Source organism: Oreochromis aureus, linkage group 18, assembly GCF_013358895.1.
Source record: "Oreochromis aureus strain Israel breed Guangdong linkage group 18, ZZ_aureus, whole genome shotgun sequence".
Classification (NCBI taxonomy): Eukaryota; Metazoa; Chordata; class Actinopteri; order Cichliformes; family Cichlidae; genus Oreochromis; species Oreochromis aureus.
This window is the reverse complement of record NC_052959.1, coordinates 32,262,301-32,284,630: the sequence shown is the minus strand read 5'-3', so window position 1 is coordinate 32,284,630 and position 22,330 is coordinate 32,262,301. Positions and strand designations below refer to the sequence as shown.

Genomic DNA, 22,330 nt, shown 5'->3' with positions numbered 1-22,330 from the left:
CCTGCGCAGACAGCATGCTAACATAAAGCTAGCCAAGTGTTCTGTAATCCCAGAGGAAATAAACTAGACTGAATGTCTGCTTAGCAATGGTAGTGACTCTCAAAGCAGCGCATATAAGGAGCCAATGAAAATCGATAAGAGAATCAATGAGGAATCAAATTTATGTTTTATTCATAATCAAATCAGCCACTAAATTCTTATCAGTTCCCATCTTTACTAGTGACCAAAATATGTTTCAGATTATTTTATAGTTATTAGTGCTGTCAGCGTTAATCTCGTTAAAATGACGTTAACAGCATAACTGCATCAATGCGCATCAACGCCGTCCAGCCCCACGCACAGGGCGATCCACGCTAACTCGCTGACGGAGATTTGCCACGTTAAAACAGTTAAGGCGTTAACTTCATTTTAACAAGATTAACGCTGACAGCGCTAGTAGTTATAAATGTTATAACTAAAAAACATTTATTCCATATCAGTTCAAAAACGAACGTGACTTTTATAATGTTCAAATGTGACCTCAATCAAAAGATTAACAACTAAAATCAATCCAAATCAGACGCACAGAGCAGCAGGTGGTGTGAAGTGTGAAGTTTATTGGTGTTCAGGAATGTCAGAGCACAGCGAGTCGACATCAAAGCTGCCTGAAGGGCTCTGCGGTCGGCAACAGGGGTGGACAAAATAACAGAAACAGTTTGAAACAGCTCTGCAGAACCATAAATATGTATGTGTTTAATCACCAGTAACTGAGGATACAGAGTGCAGATGAGCTCCAGGAGGAGGTTTTGAGGTGTGAGCTGGTTTTGGTGAAGATACCAGGTTGTTTCTCAGTGATACAGAAATGACAGATTTTACTTTGTGTTACCACAAACAGGAAAAAAAAAACTTTTTGTTTAAATAAAATACAGAAATCAACTAAAAATGATGATTTCACAGGCCAAACATGGAAGAGCATAAAATCAGAATGAAACCTTCACCACGGAGCTGTTTGTCGTTTCTGTATGATTTTATCCACCTTTCATGAACAGAAGCATTAAACACACAAACATGAAGGAAGTCGCTCCTTTTTTGGTTTCCGTACTTTTCCCCCACAAATTTAAAATCACTTTTTTTTTTAAACACGTGTTGTATGATCCTCGATCTTCACAACCAACATCACAGGAAGTCAAACAAATGAACTGCATACTTTTAAGTACTACACACATAATGTTACACATGTAACGAGCACAGTGAGAGTCTGAGGTGATTTTTTTTTTCTTTTAAGAGGAAAACGTGATTTGACCTAAACCTCAGAGCAGCGTCTGAAACAACAACAACTGTTGTTGAGATCCTTCGAAACGAGTCCACGTTCAGCCGGAGCACGAGGCCGTAACACAGACTTGTTAGAAATATTTGTTTTATGTTGAGCTGCCACGTTAACTCTTAACAATCAAATAAATTTAAAAAGCAGAACTTAAATTTAAAAAAAAAAAAAAAGCACACTGCTCAGTTTCCCCTTTTTGATTGAAATTATTTCCTTTGTTTTTCATGAATCGACTGTTTCGATGACAGGAACAAAAACTATGTATTTCTTGAAAAACAGTCTCCACAGGAAGGAGCGGATCGTTTACACGTCAGAAATTTTAGTAGATTAACAGAAGATTTATTTTATACTCACTAATTTCTATATCAGATCTGAAGCCTGTGTGTGATTTCATCCTGCAGAGAGCTCGGGTAACATGAACAGACTGAGATGTCGCAGATTTCTCATTAACTGGACGGACTTCCAGCTGAAAACGGAAAGTTCAACTTCCTTAAATGAGTTACAGAGTTTAACTTCAGCTAAACAAAGGTGTTTACAACCAGCACAACTCAGCCGGTGGTAAACACCTTTAAAACTCAGTTTAACAGTAACTTGGTGGCAAATATTTAAATTTAAAGAAGAATTAAACCCACAGGATTTAAAATTAACTGTCACAGAGAAAAGGAAAAACTGGTGTGAAACTGAAAACTGTTAGAGGATAAACTGTAACACTGATCGGGCTCACTCAGCAGCAGAAGAAGAAAAACAGACACAAAAACTGAATAAAACACGTTCCTCAGAAGAGCTCCGGGCGGGCGAAAGCAACAGTTTCTCCTTCATGAATTTTTCATAAATATGAAACAATAACTGGTGACAGTGATCCTGGATGGACTCCAGGTGTTTCCCACTTGTGATGGTCGTGCATTTGTTGACAAAAACAGCTACAAGTTTAACACAAAGAAAAAACTTAAAAAAAATATTTCTGAACCTTTTTTAAACAGCTGACCTCAGTCCAGCCGGCCGAGGTTGGAGCCTCAGCGGCTCTGCCAGACGGGCTCAGTTCAGCACCCACGGTTGAACTGCTGCTTTCCTGCTTCACAAGTGAAAACTAACTCAAGGCGTCTATCAACAACAAATAAAAAAAACACTACAACTCTGATGGCGGCACTGGAATGCACGTGAAGCTCAGGACTGCCTCTCTCTCAGTATCCCAGGTCCAGCTGGATTTTGTGCTCAAAAATGGCGATTAGCAGCATTATGCAGAAGCCCAGCAGGATGCCGGCGTTCTGGAGGAGGAAGAAGCCCCAGTGGCTGAAGCCGTGGTCGCCGGCGTCATTGTGCAACATCTCAGGGACCTGAAAGAAGAAAACTGTCTCAGGCTCACAGACCCTCTGCAGAAAACAGGAACTTTTCCCATGAAGGAAATAACAGACGTTAGTTTTGATGAAGGGACAATGCACTGCACGTCTGCTGCAGTACCCGGTTACACCACTAGGAGGTAAAGGAGCATCCTCCAAGGCTGAAAAATGAATTTGAATAAGACCAATAAGTCGTCATATGACTGGCGACAGCTGTGGTTCCAAAATGACCTTTGGTCCTCACCGGTCCAGGGAACATGGCTCTCTGACATGACACTCTCAGTCACTTCAGGTCATACTGTCCATTTGTAAATCTTGGTCATACTGCTATCTCTTACTTCTGGGATTCTCACTGGCTAATGAGATTCCAGTCACACTTACTGGTGTGACTGGAATCACACCAGTAAGTGTGACTGTCTAAGCATGTGGCCTCACAACCACACCTGAGCCCGTCTGTCACATCCAGATTTAAAATGCTAAGATGGCGAGGATTCAAAACAGGATTTTTTATAAAGCAGTGAGTGATGTGCAGAAAAATAAAACAGACAGCCTCAATATGCAGATACATGTGTACTGTTTTTTCATAAAATTTTATTTTATTTTATTTATTTTATTTCTATTTATATAATGTAAATAACTCATCCACTTGCTGCACATAATGTCCTCTTTGTATATACTCATTCACCGTATATAAAGTTCTGTCTCTCTTTTTTGCACAGTCGCGTATCAGGTCACATTTCACTGCGTGTTATATCTGTATAACCATGCATGTGACAAATGAAGAATTTTGAATCTTGAATAAACTGTCCAGACTTTAACTGCACACACGTCCATTTTAGGTCTGAACCAATCGCTGCACAGCGACATGCAAGACTTTTCTTTATTATTATTTTCTCTTATTTCATCTGTAAACTCAGATTCTCTGGTGACATTTATAGAGTGTAGTGCAGGACAGCGGCCACAAGAGGGCGCCTTTGTTCAGGAGAAAGAAGCTCTGCTGTGTTTTCCAGGAGCAGCTGACTGTGACACTAAACCTGTGCTGGTGTTTTAGGAAGCTGCGTATAAAGAAAAGGAGTGTGTGTGTGTGTGTGTATGTGTGTGTGTGTGTGTGTATGTGTGTGTGTGTATGTGTGTGTGTGTGTATGTGTATGTGTGTGTGTGTGTGTGTATGTGTATGTGTGTGTGTGTGTGTGTGTGTGTGTGTGTGTGTGTGTGTGTGTGTGTGTGTGTGTGTGTGTGTGTGTGTGTGTGTATGTGTGTGTATGTGTGTGTGTGTGTGTGTGTGTGTGTGTGTGTGTGTGTGTGTGTGTGTGTGTGTGTGTGTGTGTATGTGTGTGTGTGTGTGTGTGTGTGTGTGTGTGTGTGTGTGTGTGTGTGTGTGTGTGTGTGTGTGTGTGTATGTGTGTGTATGTGTATGTGTATGTGTATGTGTATGTGTGTGTATGTGTATGTGTGTGTGTGTGTGTGTGTGTGTGTGTGTGTGTGTGTGTGTGAGACAGAGAGGTCAGCCGGTCCTAAAGGTCACTGATATTTAACAGACTGTACCTGTGAGAATAAACCTGCACAGGTGTTGCTGACCAACTTATTTCTCTTAACTGAGCAGCTGTTTTTCAGACGTACAGACATTTACATGATAGTATTTTTATGATTTATGATATTTATGCCATTATAATGATGGCAGTATCTTCATCTCAGGCTGAACTCTGTATTTCGTGTCAAGCAAAATGAACGTTTTTTATGTGGAATATTTATTTAAATTTCACAGCATTAAAATTGAACCTCTCCCTCTGTGGATCAGGATGTCAGAGTGGATGCTCTCTTTTGATTGGCTGCAGGGTAATGCTCACTTACCATGTCCACCAGGGCCACATACATGAAGAGCCCGGCTGTGAGGGCGAATATCCACGTGGAGATGTTCTCAGCGTAGTGTCCAATCAAAATCCCGGTGATCATGCCCAGGTAGGCCATCATGGCCGACAGCACGTTGTAAAGAATGGCCTGACGCACCGTCATGCCGGCCTTCAGGAGCACCGCAAAGTCACCTGAGAATCAGAGAAGACTGTAACTCACTCCGACTGCTGCACCTGCATGATGGATGTGGATAAAACCTCTGATCCTGAACTAAATTAAAGATCAGACTGTTTCCAAGGACAGGATAACTAAATAAACAAAACTAACGTCACAGAAACATGAAAAGAATCGAGAGCAGGACTGTGCACAAAGACAGACGTGCTGCACAGGCTCGCTCTTATAGACGCCTGAGCTGGTGCTGGTTGGTTCAGCCTTGCAGCCATTGCACTGTTTCTCTTTGCCTTCTCGCATTAAAGATCGTGCAGTTTGTGGTGTGTTTTCAGGTGGTTGAATAAGTGAGCTGTGTTGTGTTTGCAAAAAGGAACCAGCTCTTCACCTTCCGTCTCTCACTGTGATGTTACTGCTTCAAAACAACTGCACAACGCAGGAATCAGCTGCGACCAACACATGCAGGCAGTGGATTACGGAGTGCCTGATTTTTGATTTTGATTTAATGACAAAATAAACATGCTGTGACCTCCCAGCGAAAGGTTCCCATATTTAAATGAACAGATGTTTAAAAGTTTAAATATTGGATTGAAAGAAGGGTTTTTTTATTCTTTCAAAGCCAATATCTCTTTATTCCACTGCAATAATAAAGTACTTTATGTAGGTAAGACTGCGGCTTACAGAGAAAATGTTCCACTGAGATAAGATGAAAAAGTCTTACCCAGCTCATGAGGCAGCTCGTGGCAGAAAACAGCCACAGACGTGCTGAGACCGCTGGACAGACCCTCAGTGAACGCAGCGCCTGCAAAAAGATAAATCCAAATATTAGAAACCATCAGCAGCAAGAGGCAAACATCAGCATGAAAATGCACATCTTACATGTCACCGTTTACCGTGGCTGAGGGTGAATCCTTGTGACGTTTAACTTTAATCATTACAGTTTGTTCTAACATTGCTAATTCTGCTGTCAGTGGTCAAGTATGTTAAATATGCTGTGCACCAATTTTCTAACCTATTCTGTGAAAATGATTTCTGTGCACAGAACTGACGCTTCATCCCGTAACTCTGAACTCTCTCATGTTTCTACTTTCTCCACTCCGATCAGTTTCGACCAGTCTCACTTCCAGACTTAAAACTGTTGAGAAGTTTAAACCCACTAATTACGACATCTGTCCCTCCAGAGTCTTCAGAGAGACCTTTGGACCAATGCCACAATTTTTCATCTGAAGTTCTGGAGCTTTGTTGAGATTCTTCAGTCTGGTTTGAAATCACAACTCTGCATCTTTTGAGTATTGTTGATGTGAGTCATTCATTGTACGACTTGTGAATCATGAAACGTTGATTTCCCGTCTTTTGGTATCCGTGGTAACCCTGAGTATGTTCAGCTCATATCTGACTAACAGCTTGTTTTCCATCAGCATTAATAAACAGCTTCTTCGATCTGCGGCGTTCCACAGGGATCCATTTTAGGCCCCGCCCTGTTTTCAGTATACATGCTGTCCCTTGGGTCCATATTGAAAAAGCATTGCTCATCACTGCAGACCACGCCCACTTACACCTGCCTCTGAAATCAGACACTGACTGGTTCCTTAAGCTGAGGTTAAAGAATTTCATCCCCATCAGTGACAACAAAACCAAATATTTGGTTTTTAACACCCTCACAAATATAACTTTATCTCCTGCAGACAAATATCCAACTGATGACTGGTTGAATGGTCACTTCCTGTGGTGACATGACAAACTCTCTCAGTACCAAACAGCACCATGTTTAGTCACATTAAACCAACCCTGCTGGGCTCTGATTGGTTAGAAACTGGTGTGTTTGCTGTTAAACGAGTTTAAGACAAAAAACTGAAGCTAATGAGGAAGTGAGATCACGGGTTGTGACCTTCTACTCACCGATAGCGAGGCCGTCGCTGAAGTTGTGCAGTCCGTCTCCCATGATGACCATCCAGGCCAGCGTGGCCACTCCGGCCTCCTGGAAGTGCTGCTCTGAGTAGGAGTGGGAGTGGCTATGCGGGTGGTGGTTCTGAGAGTGGTGGTGGTGCAGGATGTGATGGTAGTCGTGGTGGTGGTGGTGCCTGCTGTCTGTCTGGCCAACCGTGTCATGGAAGTGGGAGTGGCATTTGTTCTCGCAGTCCTCGTCGGTGTAGTTAGCAGCGGCCCCCGACGCTCGGCCGTAAGCCTGCGGCGAAACGACGGACACCTGCGGCGCCAGCATCACCTGCTCCTCCTCCGCCACGCTACTGCCGTGCAGGCTGCTTGAGTGGTCGCCAAACGTGCTGGCGCCGTTAGTCTCCACATCTGGAGACACAATATGGAGATCTGGTCAGGTTAGGCCAGGAAGTCGACCTCCGCCTGCGCCGTTTCAGAGGTCAGAGCTCTGTTCTCTATGGTGGATCGAGCTGCAGCTCTTAAAGCCTTCACCAAGCCGGTACACGCCAAACATGACATCACAGTTGCTAATATGCACCAAGCTGACACGAGCCTTCATACAGAAACACACCTCAGCTCTCGGCTCGAGTGACGCTCGGCTTCACTTTGAGCCAAATCCTCAGTTTTTGAACAAAACACGAAATAATTCACCGACTTTGTTTCGTTTGGTCTCTCACCTTCACTCGGCTTCACGCTGTTCTCCTCCAGCGCCGGCTGTTTCTCTGGATCCGCTTTCTCGTTCTGATCCCACTTCTTCTGGATCTGCGTGGAGTTCGTACAAACTCATCAACATCAACATGAAAGGACCAGTTTACAGTTTTCTTACAGCAGCACGACGGCTTGTAGGCCAGAATACTTGTTACCATGTATGCTGTCCAATTAAACGTCTTAATTTTACCTCCATTTTTGTTCTTACTGTTAAGTCAGATACCAATTTCTCAACAAAACAAAAAAAACCATGAGATGAGACATAAATAGTTCCTTTAAGAGTGAACAATCAGAAAAGAAAATCCACGTGTTAAAAAGAGCTATTGTTCAGGTTTTTAAAAATTGCGACCAACTTTGTAGCTGCGGCGTGCAAAGTGTCACAATTAACTCTCTCTGTCACAGAAATGCACCGAGAAGGAAAGCTGATGGTAAATCAGACAGTTTGTGTCCGACTGTATCTTTGCAAAGCGTAAACAGAGCACGCATCGATTTTTCATGACGTTTGAAAAAATAAAAAACTGCAAAGTCATGTTGAAACCAAACACCGGCGGCGATGTGGAGCCACGCAGAGGGAGCAGACTTCAGAAACTCACTCAACTGAAAAAAGGCGACGACAGCAAAAAATGTTCCTCTGAGCCAAACCTCAAAGTGTTTGAGCTGAGTCGGGGATTTTTGTGAAAAACTGAAATTTTGAGGTGTTTGTGTTCATCCAATTTCATGGCAGAAGGCTGCGCTGCACACTGCATGTAAACTATGTGATCAAACAGCTTTTTTAATGAAATCTCCCACACGTCTGTGAAGCTGTCTCAGAGATCTGTGCAAAGCCCCAAAAAAAGATCCTTAACTTTGCTTTGACATCAGGATGTTTGTCAAACTGGCCGTCGTGAGCCGTCTGTGTGGAGGTCTGCCTGTAAGACTGTGACTGATGGTCTGTTCTGACCTTTAGTTATTAATTGAGGGCTTTAAAGTAACTAAATTCTAAGTAAGAGCGGGCTGTATGATGTGACTCGGGTCTCAGTGTGTTAAACAGTCAGTTTAACAGTTTGTCTGCACGAACAACAGGAATCAGGAGTGTTAAACGTCATTCTGACTGTTAGAGAAACTCGCCGTCTCTGACCTTCTGTTTCTTCTCCTTGTACATTTTTCCGAGCGTCAGGAAGTGCTCGATGAGAAACATGAAGTAGACTCCACTCAGAGCCGTCAGGCCCTTCCACACCGCGTCCAGGTTCTCCTCGTGCTCGTCGTGGTGTCCCGTCATCGCTGCGTCGTCATGGTGATGGTGGCCTCCCTGAGACTGATCACACAGCGTTAGCTTAGCTTAGCATAAATATGTGACACAGGGGGGCAGCAAGAACTAAATATTTAGACTGAAAGTATCTCATGTATGTGGAGTAAATATGAAGCTGCTACCAGCAACCCGTCTGAATGTTTACAGACTGATGATGATGATGATGAAGCTCTTTATTATCAGAACAAAAGCAAACAGACAGAAAAACTGTCACAAATCTTTCTGTAAAAGGGTTACAAAATGTTCTTTATCTGACTGTTCTTAAAAAAATAATTTAAAGTTGCTTGTTATGATCTTTGAATGCATATGATGTCACACACATGACATATGATCCTCATTTATAATGTGTGGAGTCTGCGTGTCTATGAATGTGTAAACATGTCGCAATGGCCGCTTCCCTTTTGTCCACATCACTCTTGAACAAGACGTTTTCAGTCTCAGTGAGTTTTAACTGGAAAAATGAAGAATATGATAAAATAATAGAATAATTAGAGGCTGATCAATAAATTGGCTGCTGATTAGAATCAGAGACATGATCTACCTGTTGATTACAAATCTCTGTTTAGTGTGAGAATCGCACAGTTTGGTTTTAGAGCTCGACAAAGAGTCAAATTTGTTAAATGAAGGATTCAAACACACTGGCTTCACCTCACTGCTGCATTAGATTTATAAACGTGATCCCATGATGCATTGAGTTTTTCCCTTCCAGTCACCTTTCTCACTCACTATGTGCTAATAGACCTCTCTGCATCGAATCATATCTGTTATTAATCTCTGTCTCTCTTCCACAGCATGTCTTTATCCTGTTTTCCTTCTTTCACCCCAACCGGTCGCAGCAGATGGCCCCGCCCCTCCCTGAGCCTGGATCTGTCGGAGGTTTCTTCCTGTTAAAAGGGAGTTTTTCCTTCCCACTGTCGCCAAAGTGCTTGCTCATAGGGGGTCATATGATTGTTGGGTTTTTCTCTGTATTTATTATTGTGCGATCTACTGTACAATATAAAGCGCCTTGAGGCGACTTTTGTTGTGATTTGGCGCTATATAAATAAAATTGAATTGAATTGAAACGTGCAGCGAAGCAGCATCTCTGTCTGCTGGCTCGCTCTCCGCTGTCTTCAACCACCGAAGTCGTAGAATCGCTTTAATTTGAGAGCATGAACATCACGTGTTGTAAGACTTCCTGTGTGTCAGGTGGTCGCAGGGACTCACGTGGGGGATGAGGTGCAGGAAGGCGTCGCCGCTCAGCGTGCCCACGGCCAGCGCCACCAGGAAGCTGAGGAGGAACTTGAAGAAAACTTTGTTCATGAGCGGAATGAGGACGACGCCGAGCAGAGACAGCAGGCTGATGATGGTGATGGAGAGGAACCCGCCGACCCACGCTGCAACACAAACACAAGCTTCAGAAACATCGTTAAAACGCTGCTGACAGACAGGACGGCACCGTCTCTGCTTCCAGAACACGGCGCTGTGATTCTTCAACTTCAGGCAGAAACTCAGTGCCGACCCAGAGCGATCCCTCTGAGAGTCATGACCTCAGACTGGTTTCACTCTGCTGAGCGGGATGAACTCTACAGGTCGTCCAGCAGCAGCTTTCTGTTGCTGTCCAAACAGTAACTGCAGACTGCTGGACGGACACGTTCACAGGAGCATATATTTCACTTTAAAGATGCCAATTCTCACCCGACACGAGTCTGCAAACGGAGCTGCTCGATGAATAATCAGTTTTAGTTTGATTCATCTGCAGCGTCTGACACCATTCATCAGTCTGGCAGCGCTGTCACATTATTTTCATCACACTATCGGACATTTCACAATTAAATTTACAGACTACATGTCGTCATCCATCCCACGATTACTACACTGTTGACACACAGCTGTGATTTCCTGAATACATCAGCAGCTTCTCTGACCTCAGTGAACGCTTCACAACTTCCACTAACTGGATGTGTTTACGTTCAAGCTCAGTCTCAGCACTGACAGCGCCGAGTGTTTGTGCAGTGAGGTCAGTCATTACAACATCAAACCTCCTGCTAAGAACCTTCAGAGTTGTTTTTCACCAGGGTTCAAATTTGACATCCAGTCTTGTTTCTTTTACTGTCAGCTGATAACTTAAAAACCTGCCTCAGTGTCCTCAGACCGTCTTCATATCGACATATTTACTGCAGACTTTAGTTTATACATGTGCTTTTATAAAATATGTGCTTGAATGCGTTTGTATTTTTGAATATGTTCAGTTCTTTATGTTTTTATCCAAACTGTGAAATGCTTTATGACTGCATTTTAAAAAGTGTGATACAAATACCATGTTTACATTTCATATTAGCAGTATTATTATTTTTATTAATACTATTTTTGCAAAAAGTGATCTGAGATTAACTTTCCTCCCACACTGGGTGAGGAGGATTAGGTGGTGCAGACTGCTCACATTAAACGTACCTGTGGTGATGTTTCTGCTGTTCTCCCCGCCCATGTGCTCACTGTGGTCGTGGTCTGAGTGGTTGTGGTCTCCATGGTGACGGTGAGCATGCTTGTGATGCTTATGCTCTAAAAACAGGAAGAAGGAAAGATGAAAATCAGAAGTTATTACTTCATTCTTACAAATTTAAAGAGCCGTAAGGCTGCGGTCAGAGGACCGGACACTGTGACACGCAGAGTGTAACTGGTTTAAACTGGTTCATCAGATTAAACACTGCAGGTTTAAACTCAACACAAACACACTGATGATGATGATGATGATAAACAAACAGTTCATCTAAAAATACAAAATGCTTTTGATCCTCGGTCGGTGGCAACATTTCCCAAACACTCGGATCGGTTTTTTCCAGCTGATCAGCAACAAGAAAACTGGGAAAACCATCAAATCAAATATCAGGATCAAAATATCCAGATCACAGCAATCAGACCACAAAGTCAGAGTCTGACAGCAGTAATCAGCTGTAGTCCTGCTGCCTGAGGGGTTTAATCCTGGTGGGAACTTTCCTCAGATGTTCAAAGGCCTGGAGGCAGACGGAGCTGCACCGGGAGGAAACTATTTTAATTTGAATGCAGTTTGTAATATTGGCTCCAAATGTTTGGTGATAACACAAAGACCGTCCTGCATTTTGTTCCTGCGTGACGCTCGTTTTGGTCCTTCAGTGTTCCTTCTTTTCTTTCCTTCCAACCAGCCGTTCACTTCACATTTAGTTATTATTTCCAGTTAACTCATCACTGTCCTTTACCCTTGGAGTCATAATAGATGAACCAGATGAACCTGTCCTCCACCACCTCCACCTCATTTTTATTTGGTTTCATTTGAATTATAGTGAAGGTTGAAGAAACTGCCTGTAAAGGGTCCCATGTTAAAGTTCAGTAACAGCATGTTTGTTAAAGAATAACTGTGTTAAATAATCGAGTTACCAAAATGATTCTGATTGGTGACGTGGCTGAGCAGCCTGTTTATTCCAGGACAGAGTCAGCACTCTCTGAAGTTAAACACACACGTTCACTGTATGTTGTTCAGGCTGCAGCGAGCGATTCATGCAACAGGAATGTGATTTTACCAGAAGATCAAACAAAGTGCCGCAAACGCTGAGCCAGGTTCACCGCTCAGCCCAACAGCTTCAGACAAAGAGCAGCTAAAGTCTGCTCAAAGAAGACGTCAGTCATTAGATTTTACAGCAGAGGCAATAAAATCTCGACTCAACAAAAAATAAAATGGTCGTTTTTCCTTGTTCTGCTTTTTGCTTTCTTATTATTTCTCTGATATAAAATAACACTGAAGTGATGATCAATCAGCAGCTGCAGACATTTTCCTGGAGATACTGATGAGGAGTTTGGTCCTACCTCTCGCCCCGTGTGCCGAGGCGTCTCCGTGCAGCACGCACACTCCTCCATCGATCTGGTTGAGGAGGGCGGGGCAAAGAAAACTGAAGTCTCTGAGCGTGACGCCTGCCTCCTGAGACATCCCGTGTGAGGAGAGGATGAAGGAGGCGTTCAGACACTAGAGGGGAAAAAATTAAACAACAACATTGAGTAAAGACAGATTTAAAGAGACGAAGACCACAGGGGTGCACACAGGTTGCAAAGCGGCTTGCAGATACAGAAGAAACGCGGGATTAAAGCAGTTTGAAGAAAACACCTGATAAGAGATTTGATTTATCACATGAACGAGTACAAACATCTCGGCTGACATCAGCTGATTTGCTGACTGTGGCTGAGCCAGAAACCAGTGTCGTACCTCTGAACTGTTCTGGCTGTGGCCGTGGGGATGATCCTGTTCATGGTCATGGTCGCTGCTTGCAGTTGCCTGTGTCTGGCTCTCAGTGACGGCGGTCCTGGTCGTTTCTTCCCCTGATGGTCGTCCCTGGCTTCCATCTTGTTGTTTCACCACGAGCTGAGCTCTGTATGTCACTGTGGTGCCGACCTCCTGAGCCGCCGCCACTGTGGTTTTCTTGTCATAGAGGTTTCGACGACTATCTGGATCCTCGCTTTTCTTTCCCACGGCACCGTCGTGGTTGTCGGGGGTCTCTGGAAACTTCTGGGGCTGTGAAAGGTGTTTTAGGTGATCAGAATTGCTTTCATGGGGATGGTGGTGATGGTGGTGGCCTTTGTGGTGGTGGTGGTGGTGGTGATGGTGTCCGGGTTGCTCGTGATGCTGCACCATAACAGTCCTCATGCGATCCAGCCCAACGCTCTGAAGGAGGCGCTTTAACCCGGCCAGAGAGATGGTGCCGTTTTCTCCATATCTGTCAGATTTAATTGAACAGAACAATTAAACATGGCGCAGTAACACGGTGTCTGCGGGACTTTTAAAATAACAATTTCATGTAAAAAGTATAAAAGACACTGCAGGCCTGCAGGTGTGTGTGTAAATCTATGCAGTCAGCAGTTAGTGTATATGTGAGAGTGAGGCCTGCAGCCACCTGTGCAGCTAACACACAGACTGAGGATCGATGGCTTTAGCTGCTGACTAACAAACCAGCTGCTGGACTAGCTCCACCTGTCTCACTGCCAGGAGCTCACCTGTTGAACAGAGCCTCCAGGTGTTCCCTCCGGCTCTGCTCGGCTCGCTGGGCGTCGACGACAGAGGACAGTAAACGCACCGCGCTGTTGGTTTCCATCGTGGACCCGCTGCAGTCTGTAACGGCGCCTAATGAGTCGCCGCTCAAGGTGAAGAGAAACATCAGAACCAGAACTGCACTCATCTCCTCTTCTCTCCTCTTCTTCCTGTGGAAAAAAACAGATGTTAGATATGTTGACATGTCAACAAGAGACAACGCCAAGAGTGAAACTATTACATTTGTTTTATTCTTGGACTCTATTACAGTCCTTGTGTAATCGGTGCGTATCTTATCCTGGGCCTTGGTGCGGCGCCTCAATTTATCCTCTTCCACAAACTGTTATTAGCCCCTCCCACCTAAAGCCAAAATTCTTCTGATTGGCTGCCCCTCGTACACTGGCGAGCTGAGCAGTAGATGAAACTGAATCTTTTTAATGACTGATTATTGATGTAATTTCCCAAAAGATGTTTGATTTATTCTATAGACAGAGCAATGAAGCATGAGGCATCATTTGGGGACACTAACTAATTAACACTGGATCATAAACAAAAAATAAACTCCAATATTGAAACTGTAATATTCTGCTGCTACTAGTATACTGTACTATTGTATATATAGATATAAATTTCTTCTCCCTTGTATAGTGTATATTTTCTTCGACTGTTGCACAGTATTGTTGTTCTTAGGTATGCTGCCTTGTCCACTTTGCTGCAGTAACAATGTGAATTTCCCATCTCTGAGACTAAGAGAGTCTCTCTCATATTATCTGAACAGATTTCCAATTCACTCATTATCTGAAGGAACCTTCATCCTTCTCTGAGACTATGTTTGCTTTAGCTAAGTTTAACTAGGTCGCAGTTGCAGAATTTTTCACCCCTACGGATAACTGATAAAAAACAACCCTTATTACATATTTATATCGCCTATTTATATGTAACATCTACACTTAAAACCTAATATTAAAATAGTAACTTAACCTCTTTTCATACCTTTAAGTGGATTAATTTTCATCAAAAATCTATGGACTGTATCTCCTAACTCAAAAAAACGCTCCTGCTCCATCTGCTTTACTCTAATTACCAATGTAACTGAAATCGTAGCCCACCTGCTGTCTTTAACTCATGTTCATGGAGATTTAGGTTTTTTTTATTGTGATAACTGTGAATTATGATAATAAATAATAATGATAAATAGCAGGTTTATATTAGATAAATAAAATAAAATGAATATATTTTTAAAAGCCACAAAAAAACAGCTCCAGCATTCATCACAGGATACTAATGAAGGATCTATAATCATGAGTGTGTGGTAATTTCCCCACAGCCTATAGGTGACGCCATTCTCAAGTATAGCCATATAAAAAGAAATCACAGAAATTCCCCAGCTTACTGAGTCATGTCTGTCTGTATTACTATTTAAAGGATTCACCATTTCACCCTCTAAAAAAGAAACCGAGTAAACAGACCGAGAAGTGAAAAAACTGTTTACTGAGTCAAAGGGAATTTTAAGCGCTCACTACAACATTACTGCTTAAATGTCCTCACTACTTCAAGTATTGCAAGAACTTGCAGTCGAGACTCACCCAGTAAGTAACTACAGATGGAACAGATGCGCGCCACAGTTACAGTGAATAAATGACACAATAGAAACATGATTAAACACGGGCAGCCCACCGCGGTCTTCACAAAGTGACAGATGGAAACTGCACAGCAGATGAGATCACTGTGCAGAAAAAAGGTTTCCTCTAAGCCGATCTAAGCAGCAGCTTATAAAGAATTTAATCACAACAAACTTAAAGTACGCGTCCTTTGACATGAGTAGAAATGTTAAAATTAGACGTTTTCTGAATGGATTTTGGTGTGCTGTTCGTCCAAGTTAGCGGATGCTGGTTTGGATTATTAGGAAGTTAGCTTAAAATAAGAAACCGATCGTATTAGTATTAATGTATACGAGTGTGCGGTGTTCAATTTTAACGACGAGTGACGATATCACTCTCACAGGCGCTCACCTCCTCCCCTTTAAACGGTGGTTTAGCCGGTTAGCTACGCTGCTACCCCCGGTTAGTTCGTTAAATTTCTCGGAGGATGCTCAAAGACGGTATCTGCCAGGTGACCCGGGCCAGGCTCGGGCCTTGTGCTGCCGAGGCTCGGCCGCTCAAACGGGGCTAATAAAACATACAAAATCCATTCCCGGTGGTACGAGCAGCCACGCGTGGCTACATTTGACCCGAAACACAAACTCGCACTGGAGGTAAACAGTAACACGTTGGGTTTGTGCGCTCCGCACCAGCCGTGTGCCGTGTGCACAAAGACGACAACCCGGAAATCAGCACCAGCTCCTGCCGCCACCGTGCGGAGCGGACCGGACCGGCCGTGCTGAGGCTCCCGGCGGCCGCAGAGAGGTTTTAAACGAGCCTTTAAATGACCGAAACCACTTACAATGAGCCCTTGTGCTGCTTTTACCCTCTGCGGGGATGAATGAACGCTTCACGGTGCCGCTCTGTCCTCTTCGGTCCGGTAACCACGGCTGATGGATGCGTTACCTTCACGGGCTGCCGGAAATCTGAGCATACAAAGGACGGGGCAGAAGGAGGGAAAAGAAAGGTGATTAGCATAACGAGAAACTGAGCACGCTACCATCACAAAAATAGATCTGACCTCCATGTTTCAATTTAGATTGAATGTTTTACAAAAAGAAAGGCTTTGCACATATTTTTACCAAAGATATTGATAGGATCAGTAGTCTGATAACTGGAGCCACCAATACATCGATCAGTTATATAGTCATTTTTTTAAACAATTAGCTACAAAAAAGGAGTTGAAGAAACAGAAATATACAAAAAAGCTACATATTGCTTTACAAAACAATAACTTTAAATATATTATCACAATGGCTATTATATAAAAGATATAGCACAAATTAACAGGACCCTGCTGGTTTCTGGACTCATCTTTTTGGCAACTGTCCTGATGTTTTATTTAGAGCCAGATGGTGGAGAGCAAATTTACCAACTAATCCTAATGAGCTGCAGGAGAAAACAGTAGAGATGCAACACACAGACATGGTTTGTCATAACGCCTGTCAGTATAAGCAGCCACACTCCCTCCCTTTAAGCCTTAACCCAATCCAAGAGTGTAAAAACTCTGTGGGGAAACAATCCGTAGCAGCTGTAAACACGTTTATTGTAAACATGAAAGGTTATGAGGATTAACTAAACATGTAGGCAGCCTCCAGTGGCCATTCCAGGAACTGCAGTTTCACCGTTCATAGAGTAAACTTTGATGGCACAGGCCAGCTTCGATGACAAACTCCAATTAACCAATGAAAATGTAAATTTTCACAGCTGAATCTTTTCTGTGCTTTATTTCCTGACGCCTTGCAGGGAAAGACTGACCGATGTAGATAAAAAGGCTCAATTTCAGCAGACTTATGGAGCTTATTCAAATTATGCGCAGCGTATAAAATATGTATACAGGCAAAATGCAAATTCTAAGCATGAGCCTTCCTATATAAACATGGCAGAGTGATTCATAGTTTACAGGGACTCACTTTGATCCAAGAAGCAGGAATAGAAAGCTCACAGTGATTTTTGGCACCACAGTTACTGTAATTATCGTCTTCCTGAAGAACAAAACAGATAAATCAGAGTTCTGCTGCTCGGATGTCGACTGAGACGAGTTCGCCTGGTTTGAATTCTTTCACTGTTTGCTGTTTAACGTTCACGCTGAATTATAAATTCTTTATGAGGCCTTCCACAGTTCAGCACCACACTGTCTGTGAGGAGCGCTGGCTTGATGCTTTTATCGTGCATTTCATTTTAACGGACATTTCTTTGTTTTAATCGTAATTTTTGATAAGTTTATCCCTTTTGACCAGTTCTGTTATTCAATTAATGTTTCTAAAATAGGTTTCATTAACTGGAGGGCCAGGTTGTGTCTGCTTCTCACAGATCGTCGCCCGCCTGCAGCAGCTGATCTGTTGTGCGTCATTACCAGATGTGCTAATGCAGCTGTGATATTTCTATGATTGAATAATTGATTTAAACACTTCCACTTTGGCTTTAAACCACAGTGAATTTGATATTTATGTTTACATATTGTTGATTTATTGTTTTATTATAATAGTTTAGCTCTTTTAGCTGAGGGTCATAAACCTGCAGGTGGCTTTCTGTGGCTTTGATAAAAATTAGACGAATATGGAAACGGACAGTGGGTATTTTATGACATCTTATTGTTATTATTTGTATTTACTGTGAGCATTTGTTTTTCATGCATCAACTGTTAAAATGTGGAGCCTTTACGCAAAATTTGTGAAAGAAAATAATAAATTATAGCCTACATCTGATGTCTTATCCTTTTACGTTTGTTGAATCTCAGCGCTAATCGTTAGCGTGTGTAGCGGCAACCTTCGGTCCTTCTTTGCCGCTTCTGCAGGACGTAAAGTTTCTGACTCGTGCTCTTGTTAAAACGCTTGGACGCGTTCCAGTAGCAAAAACGAGGCGAAGGAAAAAAGGGCAAAACATTTATTCTCAGTACAAACCAAAAAAATACAAAACAAATGCCTCCGGTGGGAGCTCCGTTTACTTTCCATTTATGCTACAACGAAAACAACATTAAACGGCGACAGTCAGAAAACTGTTGCTCCACGTCCTGCTTGCTAGCCTAACCTTTCTTTCCCCCCCACATGCGGGCAAAAAATACACACCCCCTTTACGACATCTATCAACACTTTACAACAACACAAAAGATTAACAAAGCAGGATTAATTTATGGAGCACAGCATATTACATTATAACATAAAATAATGAAGATTATAACTAGAAACTCAAAGATCATAACAAATACTTAAATATGGCCTGATGTAATTGAGTAAAATATTGGCCTGAACTGTCTAAGCTTCAACATCCTGGCCCCTAATTGTTCTTGTAAGCCACAAAACAATTACTCTTATACGTATATATATTGTTCAGAACAACAAATCAAACTTCCAGATAACGAACAGACAAATATACAAAGCACTTGAACTGCCCATATGGCACATTAATGTCCTTATTCCAACAGAAACTTCACTCTGCCTTGTTACAGCAGGAACTCTTCTTAAGCTGGAACATATCTTCGTGGATGCGTGTATGTGTGTGTGTTTTGGGGAGATTAGGGAATGGAGTCAGAGGTTCAAGCACATGACTCACCGTAGGAGACCAGCCTTTACCGCTGTCTCTTGAGTGATATGTAGAAGAGGCACTACATATCACACTCTAGCAGCACACAAAGCTTTGTCACAGGTCGTAGGAGAATGTTTTTGCTGGTTTTCACCTTGGCCTGACGAACCCGACCTTTGGCATCCTCAAACGTCTGAATCACTCGACCCATTACCCATGAATTTCTTGGAGCGGAATCATCCACGATAAGGACAATATTACCTTGACTGATATTCCTTTGTGGCAGGGCCCACTTTTGTCTCTTTTGCAAGTCCGGCAGATACTCCTTAATCCACCGTCTCCAAAACAAATCTGCCAAGTACTGGACTTGACGCCATCTACGCCTCGAGTACATGTCGCTCCTGCTGAATACTCCAGGAGGTAGCGGAGTTTTGGCTTTCATCAAAAGCAAATGGTTTGGCGTCAAGGCCTCCAGGTCATTCGGATCGGTAGAGACTCTTGAGATAGGGCGGCTATTGATAATCGCCTTTACCTCACACAGCAGCGTGTGCAGACCCTCCTCGTCAAGGATCTGCTGCTCCACAACAGAGCTGAGCACTTTGCGTATTGACCGTATCTGCCGTTCCCAAACTCCTCCAAAATGCGAGGCAGCTGGGGGGTTGAATATCCATGTGATGCCTTTAACTAACAAGGCTTCATGAATCTTTGCATTATCCAAAGCACGCACTGCGTCCCGCAGCTCCCTCTCTGCACTTACAAAGTTTGTTCCATTGTCAGAACGCATCAACTGAACCTGTCCCCTCCTAGCAATGAACCTCCGCAATGCATGAATACAAGAGTCCGTGTCCAATGAATTTGCCAGTTCAATATGCACAGCCCTCACCGTCAAGCAGGTAAAAACTACGCCATACCTTTTGATCATGGACCTACCCCTTTTGACTTCAAAGGGACCGAAATAGTCCACACCGACACTCGTGAACGGTGGCTCATCGGGCGTGAGCCTCTCAGTAGGAAGATCTGCCATGATCTGACTTGCCGCTTTCCCATGATGCCGTCTGCAGACAACACACTGGGACAAAATCTTCCGGACAGCAGCATGGGATCTTAGTATCCAGTACTTCTGCCGTACCTTTGATAGGACATAATTCCTGCCACCATGTCCAAGATCCTCATGAGCAGATCTGAGAATGAGAGTGGCTATATGCTGATCCTTAGCCAAGATTGCAGGGTGTTTTATCTCCTCTTGCATGCTAGATCTGCTCAATCTGCCGCTCAATCTGCCACCCACTCTCAGAATGCCATCTTGTACAACTGGCGACAACTGACAAAGAGGGCTATCCTTTGACACTGTCTTTCCTTGTTGCAGCTTGGCAATCTCTTCGCCAAACCGCTGCCCTTGACTGAAGCGCACGATCTCTACTTCCGCCTCAGCCATGTCACTCACAGAAAGTGGCAAGATGGGAAGGTTAGCTTTGAGGTGTGTCATTTGCTTCTCCTGCTCCAGCCTTTGACTTCCTACATCCAACCTTCCATCATAGAGATTCGCTCCTAAATCCTTCCTCTTTTGAGCAAGAAGCTTCAGCACACCTTTTAATCTCAGGACCCATGCAACGGCTCTTTTAACCCGATGCCAGCTTGAGTAATGATGAATGAGCTGAGAGGTGGCGTCTGCACCTTCTTCAACCATAAGAGCATATACATTTCAAAGATATTGCACATAGCTGCCAGTTCCCATCATGATGTTATCCAGTTATAAAGCTGTCATATAGCACAGATATGACATTCAGAGCCTGTATATTTGGCTTGTGATTTTTGACTTCTGGGTCATTACAGATTGGCTGGCATACACTGTCTGGCATTTCTGGCCACTCCATTTCTGGTTTCGTGATGAAATCTGGACCCGTGATCCATGCCTTTGCCTTGAGAAAGGCACCAACACTGAGCCCTCTGGAAGCAAAGTCGGCAGGATTGGCCGAGGTGTTCACATATCTCCACTGAGAGACAGCTGATCTATCCTTAATGGCAGCAACTCGATTGGCAACAAACGTACGAAACCTCGCTGTTTCATTCTTGAGGTACTTAATCACCGACGTGCTGTCCGTCCAAAAGACAGACTCCTCCAGCTCCAACTCCAGTTCGGCTCTTACCATCCTGTCCATCTTTGCTGCCACCACTGCAGCAGTAAGCTCGAGTCGTGGTATGGTAACTGGCTTCAATGGTGTAACCCTGGCTTTACCAATAATGAAAGCACTATGTGGCTGGTTCAGATTGTTTTTTGAAACCAGGTAGGTGGCTATGCCATACCCCCTTTCACTTGCGTCGGCAAAGTGGTGAAGTCGAGCTGAAGTGATCTTGCCAAGGTTGACTGGTCTCACACATCTGTCTACCTCAAACCTAGCTAAGTGGTGCAAACTGCCGACCCATTGTTGCCACTGCAGAGACAGAGCTTCTGGCATGATATCATCCCATGCATGCTTTGTTCTGCTTAGCTCTTGCAGGATGTGCTTCACTGGCAAGATCAGAGGGGATAAGATCCCAAGTGGGTCATATATAGTGCTTACCATCGAAAGCAGACCTCTCCTTGTGAGTGGTTTGCTCTCAACCAGAACTCTGAATTTCAGCGTGTCAGACTCCACGCACCACTGAACCCCTAAAGCTCTCTCAATAGGGAGGCAGTCCCTTTCAAGATCGAGCTCCTTGACTTCTTTGGCCCTGTCATCCTCAGGTATAGATGCAAGCACGGCTCTGCTGTTGGAAATCCACTTAGTGAGCTTGAAACCTCCTGCAGCGCATAAAGCCCTGAGGTCCTGAATCAGTGAGATTGCCTGCTCTTCAGTGCCAACAGATTTTAGGCAATCGTCCACATAAAAGTTCCTTAGAACAGTGTTCGTTGCAATATGGTTGAACCTCGCCTGATTGTCCTCAGCACACCTTTGCAGCGCCGTAGCATGCACAGCTTGGTGAAGAAGTTGCACCAAACAAGTGAACTACCATTCTGTATTCCTTGAGGCCTTTACCAAGATCTCCCTGTGGCCACCACAAGAATCTCAACAGATCAGCATCTTCAGCGGGAACCCTGACTTGATGAAACATGCCTTCAATATCAGACATGAAGGCAACTGGCTCCTGCCTGAACCTGATCAAAACACCTATAAGGGAATTGGTTAAGTCTGGCCCCTGCAACAGCTGTGAGTTCAGTGACATGCCTTGATACGTGGATGCACAGTCAAATACCACTCTCAACTTGTGCTTGGTTGGGTGGTAGACCCCATGATGTGGGAGATACCATATTCTGCTACCACTTTTAGAAGTTTCTGCCACGGGAACTTCTTCGGCATAGCCCCTTTCCAGTGTCTCAGTCATGAACTTTGTGTACTCTTGATGAAACTCACTGTCTCTTAACAGCCTCCGTTTCAGGCCTTCTGCTCTTTGTACCGCCACAACACGGTTGTTTGGAAATACAGCCCCCTTGTTCTTTAAAGGAAGGCCAATGGTGTAGTGACCGTGAACCTGCTTCACTGACAGTGACACAGACTCCATAAATTG

The 22,330-nt window shown here is 43.7% G+C and overlaps 1 protein-coding gene across 2 annotated transcripts; it reads right to left on the bottom strand.

The window, feature by feature from the left end:
* Positions 1-576: 576 nt before the first annotated feature.
* On the bottom strand, positions 577-16,193 carry slc39a6 (solute carrier family 39 member 6). 2 transcript variants are annotated; one of them, XM_031735314.2, is made up of 12 exons: positions 16,065-16,193; positions 13,589-13,792; positions 12,804-13,311; positions 12,410-12,566; positions 11,024-11,131; positions 9,797-9,966; positions 8,420-8,596; positions 7,272-7,356; positions 6,559-6,963; positions 5,381-5,461; positions 4,492-4,682; positions 577-2,637 (listed from the first exon to the last, which is right to left on the bottom strand). In XM_031735314.2, the coding sequence occupies exons 2-12, from the start codon at positions 13,768-13,770 to the stop codon at positions 2,485-2,487; spliced, it is 2,217 nt and encodes a 738-aa protein (XP_031591174.1). In that variant the 5' UTR covers positions 13,771-13,792; positions 16,065-16,193; the 3' UTR covers positions 577-2,484. The 2 variants fall into 2 exon arrangements, with proteins under 2 accessions (XP_031591174.1, XP_039457945.1); XM_039602011.1 differs by lacking the exon at positions 16,065-16,193 and adding an exon at positions 15,635-16,031 and having other exon boundaries at positions 2,485-2,637.
* Between the last annotated feature and the right edge of the window lie 6,137 nt (positions 16,194-22,330).